Below are 12,316 nucleotides of genomic sequence, written 5' to 3'. Positions count from 1 at the left end.
GATCTGTCCTCTTTACTCTAGTCTGTCGTTCGTTATTTGTGTTTGTTGTTTGAATTTGATCAACTCTTGGGCGGATTGGTTATGCCAACAGTTTGGCTTTACTCTCTTTGTTTTCCTGATCTTGGACATAACCATGCGCTAAGTCCGCTTGTCGCTGCCTGGATCTACCATGTCCTCCGATGCGGCGACTTTGCCATCTCCCCCAAATATACCACCGTGGAAGGACAACCGGCGTCCTTGCTCGGTGGGGGACGACATGGATCCCAGCAGAAAAGTTAACAGACCACATTCCTATCCTAAGGGCAAGGCCCCTCTCATCCCACCGCGGCGACCTCGGTTCCCCAATATCAAAGACCTCCAAGACCAGGCCGCTGCATTAAATGTTAACGATACTACGCCGGTATGTGCCGCACTTACTGACAATTGTATGGATTATTTCTTCTAACAGGGACCATAGCTTAGTATTCTCTTGCCAACAGCTGCCGATGCAATCCAAAGGGCCATCGACCTCGCAGATGACGACTACAATGACAAAGCCTACGTCCAGTACCTTCGTGCCTCTGAAATCACTATCAATCTCATCCCCCATCACCCAGACTATCGAACCGTCAGCCAACGCCCTGATTGGTACAAGGAGTTCGCCGATCTAGTGAAGGCGGTGCGGTCCAAACAAGGCACTATGGATGCGATCAAGCGGGACATCATCGAGGATAATTTGATCAGTGGCATGCAGCCAACCGGTATATTTACATCCAGATCCCCAGAACAAATTTCTGTCACCACACGGGGCCGTGAAAATCGAGAGTCTGGAACAAACTTAGCTAGAATGCCAAGTCCGACTCAGTATCAAAGAATGCCCGAAACAGAGGCACATTCGCAAAGATTTTCCAGTCCTCCAGATGACATGCTTGCGCAACGTTTTGCCAAACTCAAGGCGTCTCCGCCTTCCAACCAGTATGCCACTGCTGGACCGGGAAGCCCAATTGTAGGATCTGCAGGGCAGACCCCACTTCATCCGTCGAACGTACCCCTTGGGACATACAGCTCCCCACCGCCAAGGCGTCCATTGGGACCTCGCGGCATGGGATCTTCATCTAATTTGCCGACCATTCCGCCGAAGCTTCCGCTTAACACATCGTTACCACGTGCTCCTGACCCGGCCTATAGCCCTGTCTTCACCGTGCCATCAAAGCCCACGTCCAACCCACCGAGAAGGTCAACGGAGAGTACACGCTCAACCAATCCAAGATACTCACAATTCAGCAACTCACCACGTGTCAGTCCGACCCGGGGAGGCTTTGATGACAATCCGTATAGATCTATGACGCCCAATGGGTTGGATTCGACGCAAGAGACACGAAGCAACTCACCCGATTTGCCGTACAGCACAACTATATCTGCACAGAGCCTCCTTGAAAATCTGCGGAAATTCAATGTGCTGCTGATCGATGTTCGGACCCGAGACCAGTACGATAATGGTCACGTATATGCAAAATCCATCATTTGTATAGAACCTGTGGTTCTGAAAGAGAACGTGTCAGCAGAAGAACTAGAGGAGCGACTTGTTGTTTCACCAGAACATGAGCAGGCCTTATTTGAGAAACGGAACGAGTACGACCTTGTGGTTTACTATGATCAAAGCGCCGATTCCGTCAGCTATCTCGCTGGCTCACCGATAGGGACATCATCACCCCATTTGAGGGCTCTCCATGACACTCTTTACGAGTTCAATGCATACAAGCCGCTGAAGGCTGGGCGGCCTCCGGCTCTCCTGCTTGGTGGATTGGATGCCTGGATCGATCTTTTAGGGCAACAATCCCTTGCGACATCCTCAACCGCTGCCGTAATGAGTTCTCTGCAGGCCAGAAAGCCCGTGCCTAGACCTGGTCGGCCGCTCGGGAGAGTGCCTACCATGGCTAGTGCAAATTCAAGCCTTGAAATTCGGAAGAGACGACTGCGCGAGTTCACTCCTTTGAATTCGAAGGAGTTGTCCGAGTGGATGGAGAAATCTAAAGTCGAGGAGATCGACACGAGCACGTATGCCGAGGAAGACTCGCTGACGGAAGAACCAGAGGAAACCGGATCAGAGCCTTCAACTCCATTTGTCCAAACATATGAGGCTTTCTTGCGTCGTTTCCCTGAACCGCACGATGTTCAACAGTCCATGATACACGCAGATCCCCGTCCTCCCCTTGCCGCTGCTCCGAATTATGCTGCACACATGTCAGTGGCCCCCTCTCGACCACCCCCTGCTGTGCCCCGTCCCAGCTATAGTGGGGTCTCCGATGGACGGCAGATTCAACCCCATTTGCAACGACAGAATTCGGCGAATCGAACAGCCCTCTACGCTCCAAGCTCCCGCCTAGATCGTCTCAAACTTCCGCGGACTGGATTGACCAATTTCGGTGTGACGTGCTACATGAATTCCACCATCCAATGTCTCAGCGCAACGATTCCACTGAGTAGGTTCTTCATCGACAACCGATTTCGCTATTATGTACAAAAGAATTGGAAGGGGTCTCAGGGCGTTATGCCGGGACTTTATGCGAACCTGACCCGGTCGCTGTGGAAGAACGATATCGAGGTCATCATGCCGACCTCGTTCCGGAACTTCTGTGGACGCTTGAATCGAGAATGGGCCATCGACCGGCAGCAAGATGCCAAAGAATTCTTCGATTTTGTGGTGGATTGCCTCCACGAGGATCTCAATATCAATTGGCAGCGAACACCGCTTCGACCTTTGACCTTTTCAGAGGAGATGCAACGAGAGCGAATGCCAATGACCAAGGTTTCCCGAATTGAATGGGACCGATACTGCCACCGAGAGGAGTCTTTTATCTCGTCACTATTTGCAGGACAACATGCCAGTCGACTGCGCTGTACGACCTGTCGACAAACCTCCACTACCTACGAGGCCTTCTACAGTATCAGCGTTGAAATCCCACCAACCGGTGCTGGTGATATCTATCAGTGTCTCCGTAGCTACTGCCAGGAGGAGATGCTGAGCGGCGACGAGGTCTGGAAGTGCCCACACTGTAAATGCAAGCGAATGGCAACCAAGCAGATCATCATCACGCGAGCACCCCAGATTCTCGTTGTCCACTTCAAGCGCTTTTCTGCATCTAAGACCCAAAGCGCACGGAAGATCCACACCCCCATCGAATTCCCGCTTCACGGTCTGCGGATGGACGATTTCGTGATTTCTCACCCCCACCCTCCCCCTCGGGAGCCCGGTATGCCGCCTACCACCGGCGCCACGGTCCCACCGTTTACCTACGATGCCTTTGCGGTGCTACGGCATATCGGGTCTTCGATGGGCAGCGGACACTACATCTCGCTGGTCCGCGATGCGGAGCGGCAGTGCTGGCGGAAATTCGATGACGATCGGGCCACGGACTTCAATCCGCGGGAGCTTCGGGAGCGGGACCGGTTACAGAACGAGCAAGCGTATATTGTGTTTTATGAGCGAGTTCCAGCGAAATGAGCGTTTTGATTTCTAGCACATTGTCATGATCACGAATGGATAGAGGCTTTTTTGGGTATATATTATTATGCACATAGTAATATGGATATTTTATACACATTCTACTTATTCTACTTACTAACTACTTAGTACTTAGTATATCGTACTTATTATGCATTCCAATGTCCCCTTAATTCCGCCCAGCGGAAAGCGGATCCCGACGGTGCTACCCGAGACTTGATCCCCCGAGGTTACGGTTAACCAGGCAGAATGGCCAGGCAGTTGAGTTTATATACTATACTATAGTACTACTACGGAGTACACTATTTTACAGTAGAGTCTAAGAATCTAAGAATCTAAGAAGTATACACAAACCCCATCAAGGCCAGATCTCCTCTTCCTTCTTCATACTCTAATAAGCAGCCCCTGATTCGTCAGGACCCCCCAGATCCTATCTAGCACCACATATGTTGTACACGGTGTACATAGAGTGTGTACTAGATTCAATTTAGACATAAGCACATGGAGTGATAAAGTGAGATAGAAAGTAATAGAATTCATATTATCCAATTAGAAATCCCCCTTTTTCTCTTGTATTCCCCCTCTCTCTCTTATAAGCCGGGTGTAATTCACGGCATCAAAGTCCCTGTACCTGGGCCCCACACAACGAGACCGCCCAGCCGCACGTACCAGCTACAATGTTGGGGCGTTCTTTTTCTCTGCTCTGATTCTTTTTTTTGATAATCGATCCCTCTCTCTCTCTTCCTCTTTTACTATACCCTAGCAGCTTTTTGGACTTATTATTTCCCCGAAATACCCCGTAAGTTGTCAACTTCCTATCTCCCAACATTTCTCGGAGCCCCATTTCTCGGAGCCCGTTTTCTCCTATCGCCAACTCCACTCAACACACCCCCCTCTTCACTTGCCCTGTCTTTACAAGAAACCTGGCCACTGACGACAATATCATTCAGATACCTCAATTCACCATGTCTGAAGTCAAGGACCTCACCCTGCAGGAGGTCGCCGAGCACAACAACAAGAAGGATCTCTACCTGATCATCAACGACAAGGTCTACGACTGCACCACATTCGCCAATGAGCACCCGTACGTTCTCACCATATCTACCTACTGCCACCGAATATAGCATCCCAATACCCGAAGCCAAAGAGCAAGCGCGAGCGAGGGAGAATAAAAGAGAAAAAAAAAAAAAACAAAAACAAGAGAAAGAGAAAAGGCCACATCGACCTATTATATTCCCTCGTCTCGCATTGCTTCACCCCGGATTAAATCCCAGAAACCAATAGGCTAACAAATCCAACAGTGGTGGCGAGGAAGTCCTCCTCGATCTCGCCGGCCAAGACTGCACCGAAGCCTTCGACGACGTCGGCCACAGCGATGAGGCGCGCGCACTCCTCGAGGACGGCATGCATGTCGGCAACGTGAAGCGCATGGTACGCACCCAACCCAAAGCATCCCAGCATCCCAATATCCAAATACAAATACACCTTTTCCCCACACTCCATGTGTTCCCCCTTCTACCCTCGGCACCCCCCAACCCCACACAATCACATGGCACCAATACTAACACCATCGAAAATAGCCCGGTGACCCCGTGCCCAAGGCCAAGGCAACCACCAGTACCGACTCCTCATCTTCTTCCTCCACCTCCGGCTTCGGCGTCGGCCTCTACGCCGTCATCCTCATCGGTGGCGCCATCGCATACGGCGCATTCAACTACCTCCAGGCCCAGCAGGCTCAGCAGCAGTAAACTGGCCGGCTGTCGGGGAGTGTTTGTTTTTGCAATTAGATGACTGTGAGAGGACTAGCGAGTGGGTTGTGTGGTCAGAATTCAGAATCTGAGATTTAAAGACCCGTCTTTCCATACAGGAGTCGCTATGGCTAAAAGAGCAAAGAGCAAAGAGAGCGTTTTTTTTTCGAGTTTCGGGGCTTATGAGTATCCATCTCTTTTTTTTATATTACCTTTTTATCTATTCATATGTTGTATGTATTGTCGAGAGACATATTGGATTAATTTTTTTTTCGGAATATGGATATGACTCATCAACATGATCTGTTATATGGACCTCGGGACCTCTGAAAATATTATGATTAACAAACCAGGCGCCCAACTGACAACACGGCAATTGGCGCAGATCAGTCCTGGCGGAGTTCTTTGCTCCTTTGGGAATGACGATCCCAGTTTCCGACATCCCCTCATCCCCTCATCCCCTCATCTTCTCTCCAATATGTCCCCAATGTCTCCAATTTCTATCGGTGAAAGTGATTTCTAATAGACCGGAGACGAGAGGAGATATGGAGATGTTGGGTCCGGGCTTGGCTGTTCGGCGGCTTTCGATCCTGTTCCACTTCTAGTAGGCAATCTATATATTGCAATTTATACCATAGCATGTCGGCTAGAGTAGATACGGAGTTCCAATCCATCCATGATACCTATATAGGTAGTCAAATTATTTAGATTGGAAAGCTACCTGGACAGCTGACACACTGTTTCTTTCACAAATGAATCGAAAAGGTCCATCAATTCCTCGTAGACAGTCTGAATCAGACCTGGGGAAGTAGCTACAAGAAAAGAAGACACAATAGGATGAGAAAGGCCAGAAGCAATAAATGCAAAAGCAAGATCAAAAAGAAATTCTTTTAAAAACCAATATTCATGAAATAGATACCAAAAAAAATGATGAAAACAAGAATTGAAGTAAAAAAGCCAAAAGAAAAGAACTAAAATGATACTGTTCCCGCTCGCTCGAATTTAAAGCAGAGAAGGGTGGCGTAAGAGTCGGTTTTTTATATCAGATGAAACCCACAGTCGCAATAACAAACCATAACCCACTCACCGTGCAGCGCCGTGAAGTCCATTCTGCACAGCCTCCAGAATCATCTCCTTGGCCTCTTCCAGGCCGCTGGAGCTACCCCGGATCTCAATCGCTTCACCGCGAGCCTGGTCCTTGGGCACATTGATACGGCAACCTGTCTTCTTGCGGATGGCGTTGATCTGGCTGCCGCCCTGGCCGACGACGAAGCGGTAGGTTTTGGGGTCCGGCAGGATCAGGTAACCCGTAGTGGACTGCTGGGTGGCGGAGGCGAGAGCCTTCTCGATGACGGCGCGGGCCTTGGTCACGTTCTCCGGGGTGCCGCTGAGAACCCAGGGGAAGGGGCTAGAGGCGACTTCGTCGGTGTTGTGGTCTACGATAGTCCAGGAGTGCGCGTCGGCGGCTACGCTGGGGTCATCAATGATCAGGGGCATGTCGGTGCCTTCAGCTGTGGTGCGGGTGTCCTCGCCGGCGGAGGGGGCAGGCACGGGCACGGGCTGGCCGGCGTGGTCGACGGTGACCTGGTGATCGTTGCGCAGGCGGCGGAAGATGTGGCCATTGTCGGCAAGGACGTGGTGCAGGTGGCTAGGGACCTCGATGGTCTCCGCGTGCTGCTCCTTCAGCATGGACTTGACGTGCTCCTTGGCGCTTTCGACGGCGTTGCTGGGGCCCTTAAGCTTCACGTCGGTACGACCAGAGCCCTGCTTAGGGATATCAAGGGTGACATTAAACTTAGACTCAATACCACGGCGGGTGTCACCTCCACGGCCGATGAGCATGCGGTGCTGGGCGGTGGGAACGTCGAGGATCTCTGTGACCTGGTCCTGGCGCTCCTTGACGAACTCTTCGATTGCGGCGATGATGCTCTCCACGATCTTGCCGTTGCCCTCGAGGCGGATGGTCGATTCGGTGCTTTCAGGACGGGGGAAACGGACCATTCGGGCGGCGCTGCCATCAGTGGGGCCACCAGCCTCGGTGACAATCTTGCGGATGTTGGCACCTATATGAAGTCAGTAATGGAAAATAAACATATCACTTTGCGTGAAAACATACCGCCTCCACCAATCAAAGCCTTGTGGTACTTCTTGTCAACCTCAATAGTCTTAGTCACAGTCGCATCGAACTCGCTGGCACGCTGCTGCAAGATCTTCTTGGCCTCGGCAACTTGCTGCTTAGTACCCTTGACACGAATCTCCACGCGGCCCGACGCATCCGGCGCATCGTTGGCGTTAGGGACATCAATCTGGGCACCGGTATCAGCGCGAAGCTTGTCCATCTCACGGCCACGCTGGCCGATCAGGGATGCGACCTGGCTCTGTGCCACAGAGATGGCGGCAGAATGACCATGCTCAATGACATATTGCAGCAAGCTGAGGATCTCGTCACGAGCCGAGTCGGCGCCCTTGCTGGGTCCCTTGACGAGGACCTCATCGGGAGCCTGCTGAGTGCGCTGGGGACGAGCACCACCAGCATCGCTGCCGGTTTCCGTGGAGTCATCATTGGCAACAGTTGCGCGGGGGAACTGGACGCGGACAGAGTAACGATCCTGAAGACGGTTGACCTGGTTTCCACGTTGGCCAATCAACTCACGGTGGTATTGGGCGGGAACCTTGAGAATGTGAGTGGTCTCATCTTCCAACTTCTTGCCCATGTTGATGATGCGCATGCGGGTAGCATCTGCCTTGGCCTTGGGTCCCTTGACCTCGACCTTCCCGTTCTCCACCTTGATATCAACATCGAACTCCTCGCGGAGCTTGTTGATGTTTTCACCACGCTTGCCAATCAGGAAGTTGGCGTACTTCTGAGGGAAGTCGAAGCTAGTGGTGTAACCACGCTCCAGATCATCCTGCTCCTGCTCCACAACGAAAGCCTCCACCTTGGCGGCAAGTTCAGCCACCAGGGCCGAGGGACCACGAAGGGAAACCTCGCATCGAGAGCCCTTGGCATCACCAACAATGGCACGCACAGGGATGCTGTCCTCGCCCTTGGCCTCCTGCTCGCGGGTGATGAACTTACGCGCCTTCTCCTGGTATTTGGCAGGGATGGAAACCGTCTTGGCAACAATATCAAGCTGATCTCCGAGAGCGTTCAGGAGGAATTCCTGGGCCTCCTGCAGACCCTTCTCGAAGGCTGCAACATCTGCGGGGGAGGGGCGCTGTCTGGGGACCTCGAAGCGGGAGGCAGTTGCGGAGGGGCCTTCATAAACAAGAACAACATCGGGGCTGTTGATGTCATCCGGCACCATCAGGTGGACGCCATAGTCACCTTGAAGGGCGCTTGCGCTTCGGTCGCGCAGGTACTGGTGGAAGTATGGGTCTACAGAGACGTGGCGGAGTCTAGAAGGCGGGAGAGCCTGGACTAGGTTCATGATATCAGAACGGGCACGAATGGTGTTCTTGCCATCACGGGAGTACACCTCCCATGTGACGGGTCCGCCAACGCTAGGAGGAAGTGCGATGTGCGCATCGTAGATCGATTCGAGTTCTTTAATGACCTGGCGGCGACGAAGGTACTGCGAGAGAGCGCTTGCGTGGACATGGGGACCGGCGGGGGCATTAGGGTGCTGGCGGGACAGATCAATGCTAGCCATCTGCATGCTTGTCGCAAGATCCATAGCGTGTTCAATACCAGCCTCGATCTGGTCAAGAGGGCCAGTGATAGTGAGGAACTCACTCTCATCGGAGGGAGGGGGCAGGACAATGGCACATCCAGTCTGTGCAACGAACTGGTGCAGAGCGTCGGCCTCATTACCCAAAATGAATTGGTGCTGGCCACGGTTGATGGCCAGCTGGCGCAGAGTAAGCTGCTGGTGCAATTGCGCAGCCAAGCGCTCAATCTCAGCCCGAGCCTCCTGTGCGGCAGCCCGTTCTCCGGAAATTAGAATGTGCTTATCAGGCACAGCCACGAATTGGACCTGGCCAGGGTTGGCTTCCTGGGGAGGGGGCTGGCTTGACCAAGTATCATAGCGCGGAACATTAATCTGCGCTTTTGTGCGCTCTTCAATGGCCCGCACGTTGGCATCGTGTGCACCTGCAATGAAGGGGAAGAACTCAGGAGGGACGGTCTTCAATCGGAAGCTCATGTTTGAGCCGCGCTCCTTCACAATCGCCTCAATTTCGCGGCGGGCCATCTCCGCGGCCACGGCATCTCCCTCAATAACAATGTCAATGGTATCATCGTCATCGTCGTCGGCAGCATTGCCGTCGGCGCGGGGGACCTGAACACGGGCACCGGTGCGAGTCTGGATATCCTGCACAACGGTACCTTGACGGCCAATGATGTGAGCGCGCGCAGATGTGGGAATGGGAACACGGACAGATTGCTATTGAAACGAATGGTTAGCCTAGATAACTCGTTTTGCGCACGTCCAATCCACATACCTTAGATCCAACCTGCTGGGCCACCTCGCGGAGAGCCTGGCGCACCGCATCTACGGAGCCCTTTCCTTCGAAAATGATTGAGCCCCCAGGGCCACCGCGCATATCGACATTTGCCTTTGATCTGCGGGAGATATCCCGGAGAATATCACGAAGAGGCTTCTTCATCTGTCCACGGGGTTGCATCTGGGAGGGTGCTAGGCGGAGTTGCTCCATGTGCTTTCCGGGGAGGGCCATGATACGGGGAATCTCTGTTCTTGTGTCAAAAAAATTGTCCAATCCGGGAAACTCCAAAGTAAGACACGTACCCATCGACTTCGCGGGCAAGCCATTTGCGACAGTAGCAGCCGCGGAAGTTTTCTTTGCACCCCATGTAGCGGCCGCGGGGGCAGCAGGCTTCGGACCGCTGCCCAAAGCTGGGAACAATTCCTCGGATTGAACGTCGAATGTCGGGGCCTTTTTGGTGGCGGGCTTGGGGGCAGACGCCGGGGAAACGGTTTGAGCGAGGGTGGTAGGCTCGGGGGTGTCAGAGTTAACGAGGAGGGGCTGTTCGGGCTGCAGCGAGGTGGGAGGGGGTATTTGAGGTCCTCCTCGTCCACGGTCTCCTCCACAGTGGGCTTGTGCACCTCGTCGCGGGCGTGCTGCTGTTCCAACATGGCAGCGAGGGATCCGCCGTTGGCAGAGGTAGATGCTTCAGAAGCCATTACGGGTAATGGAGGTGAGGTAAATCGGGATTGGAGACAAGGTTGATAAATGGGCTATGCACAAGATCCTGCAATCAACATGGGCCCGGGTCAGTATGCAATAACGACTGATCAAAACAGATCAGGACAGATCACCGTAAACCTCGGGTGCAATCAATGGCATGACAAGGTCTTGGGAACTAACTCACAGGTGAGATTATATCCTTCTCTTTTGTAATTGAGTAGGATATATAGGTTTTCTTTCAGGAGAATGCGGATGCAATTCAAGAAAATGCAATAGCGATTTGGACTGACAAAGCGCCGAGAATCAAAAAAGAAAGATACAGGGGCTCAAAGAGAGGAGCCACCTGAAAAGAAAGGGAGAAAGTGAGGTGGGAGAGAGAGGGAAGAGGAGAGGTGACAGGTGAGAGAAGAGTCGAGAACCCCGGACAATCCAGAAAGTAAGTTCACAGTGGAAAAGGCCAGCTCGAATCTCCGGGGGAGTTTTCTCCGAGTCCGTGACTACACTTTGCACTTTGGACACTTTCGACTTCTTTTTTTTTCTTCTGAAATTTAACGTAATTAATAGTAATTGAGCCTGAACTTATCCAGGTGAATTTGAGATGCAATAATATAGCTGTAATAGCTGTAATAGCTGTTCTTCGCTCTCATTCAGATACGTGTTACAACGCAATTCCAATCAAGTCCAATCGCAAAGCATTGTATAAGCAACCTCAAATAAATGAATGAATATCACAACTTATAATTTATACCTAGGTACTATTTTATATTCCCAGGATTGGATTCCGCACGTGGCCACATTGCGGCAAGTGGCCAATTGAGGATGCACGTCACTGTGGCTACAACTTAGAGTATATATTCTTCAGGGATTGTGATGTCAAATGTAATCACACTCAACTAAACTTTTTATGTGTAAATAAACATTTGATTTGCTTTTTACAGCCCCACCAAAAGGACAATTTTCTCCCATAAAGCTTAACTTGGATTTCGGATGGGATATTTGATATGTCTCCCTTCAATCTTCTGGATATTCATTTGGATTCTAGGACGGTGCTATAGTTGCGCCATTTTCTTAAAATTGTCTTTCTCCGAATATATCAGATCGAACCAGTCCGGAAATGTTTCGAGTTCAATCAGTGTTTGTCTGGAGTTCCAGTGTCTCGGGTTTCGACCTTCGGCTGTTTTGTTGGGATCATTTTTACCCAAAGAGTGTGTCGCCCTATGATGATGATATGATTTATAATATCTCGGCTTCTAGGTTATGTATCGGGCGAAATAGCTATGGAGAGTAGGGTATTATATAGATGAAAGACATCTCCCGGCAATAATGTCTGGAAGTATATAGTGCTCATTCTCACCAACACCACCAATGAGCATCAATGTTATCATCGTCTATTTGAGCGCACTCTCAGCCCAACTATTTTCATCCCCGTTTGCCAAGGTCCGACAAGTAGTCCAGTTACCCCTGTCTGGCATTGCGCTAGGCTTTACGAGCTAGAACTGGCTGCTTGCAGTCTGTATAGAGACTTTTCTCTTGTTGTTTGGATACTAATAAACACCATTCTTTGCCAATCTTCAGAAAGGCAAGCCTCACTAGCTGCAATATAGTGCCTAAAATGATTCTTCTGGGAGGCTTGCTATGTATACGGACCTACCCGCATTCCTGTGCGGCCTCGCCGGTTGGATTGTGGGTATGGTGGAGACATACTATGTTGACGCACTTGCCAAGATAATTGAGGAGAATTGCCCTGGCATGCATAACCAGGCTCGCTTCTATCTTGTACTTGGCGCTCTCAATCTTGGAGTTGGGGTATGTGAGACGCCGAATGGAACTGGGAGGTGAGGTGCTCATAGCGCGACCCACGAGGGGCAATGTAGGTAGTCTGGAGCCGTTACCCAACGACCCTCCATGGTTTAAAAAAAAGCGAAACCTTGCAGAT

The 12,316-nt window shown here is 51.4% G+C and overlaps 3 protein-coding genes across 3 annotated transcripts; 2 read left to right on the top strand and 1 right to left on the bottom strand.

Annotated features, from left to right (window-relative positions):
• Positions 1-169: 169 nt before the first annotated feature.
• Positions 170-3,484, top strand: N7471_005578 (putative ubiquitin C-terminal hydrolase; the record flags this gene model as incomplete). Its single annotated transcript, XM_057278297.1, has 2 exons — positions 170-400; positions 458-3,484. The coding sequence occupies 2 exons, from the start codon at positions 170-172 to the stop codon at positions 3,482-3,484; spliced, it is 3,258 nt and encodes a 1,085-aa protein (XP_057137907.1).
• Positions 3,485-4,449: 965 nt separating this feature from the next.
• N7471_005577 (cytochrome b5-like heme/steroid binding domain-containing protein) lies at positions 4,450-5,232 on the top strand (the record flags this gene model as incomplete). The annotated part of the gene is made up of 3 exons (XM_057278296.1): positions 4,450-4,568; positions 4,786-4,915; positions 5,065-5,232. 3 exons carry the CDS (start codon positions 4,450-4,452, stop codon positions 5,230-5,232), a joined length of 417 nt encoding a protein of 138 aa, XP_057137906.1.
• Positions 5,233-6,315: 1,083 nt separating this feature from the next.
• N7471_005576 (putative RNA binding effector protein Scp160) lies at positions 6,316-10,376 on the bottom strand (the record flags this gene model as incomplete). Its single annotated transcript, XM_057278295.1, has 5 exons — positions 6,316-7,295; positions 7,349-9,617; positions 9,676-9,923; positions 9,981-10,218; positions 10,272-10,376. The coding sequence occupies 5 exons, from the start codon at positions 10,374-10,376 to the stop codon at positions 6,316-6,318; spliced, it is 3,840 nt and encodes a 1,279-aa protein (XP_057137905.1).
• Positions 10,377-12,316: the final 1,940 nt, after the last annotated feature.

Source organism: Penicillium samsonianum, assembly GCF_028829775.1.
Source record: "Penicillium samsonianum strain IBT 33392 chromosome Unknown utg000003l_segment0_segment0, whole genome shotgun sequence".
Lineage (NCBI taxonomy): Eukaryota > Fungi > Ascomycota > Eurotiomycetes > Eurotiales > Aspergillaceae > Penicillium > Penicillium samsonianum.
This window is presented reverse-complemented; position numbering and strand designations above follow the sequence as displayed.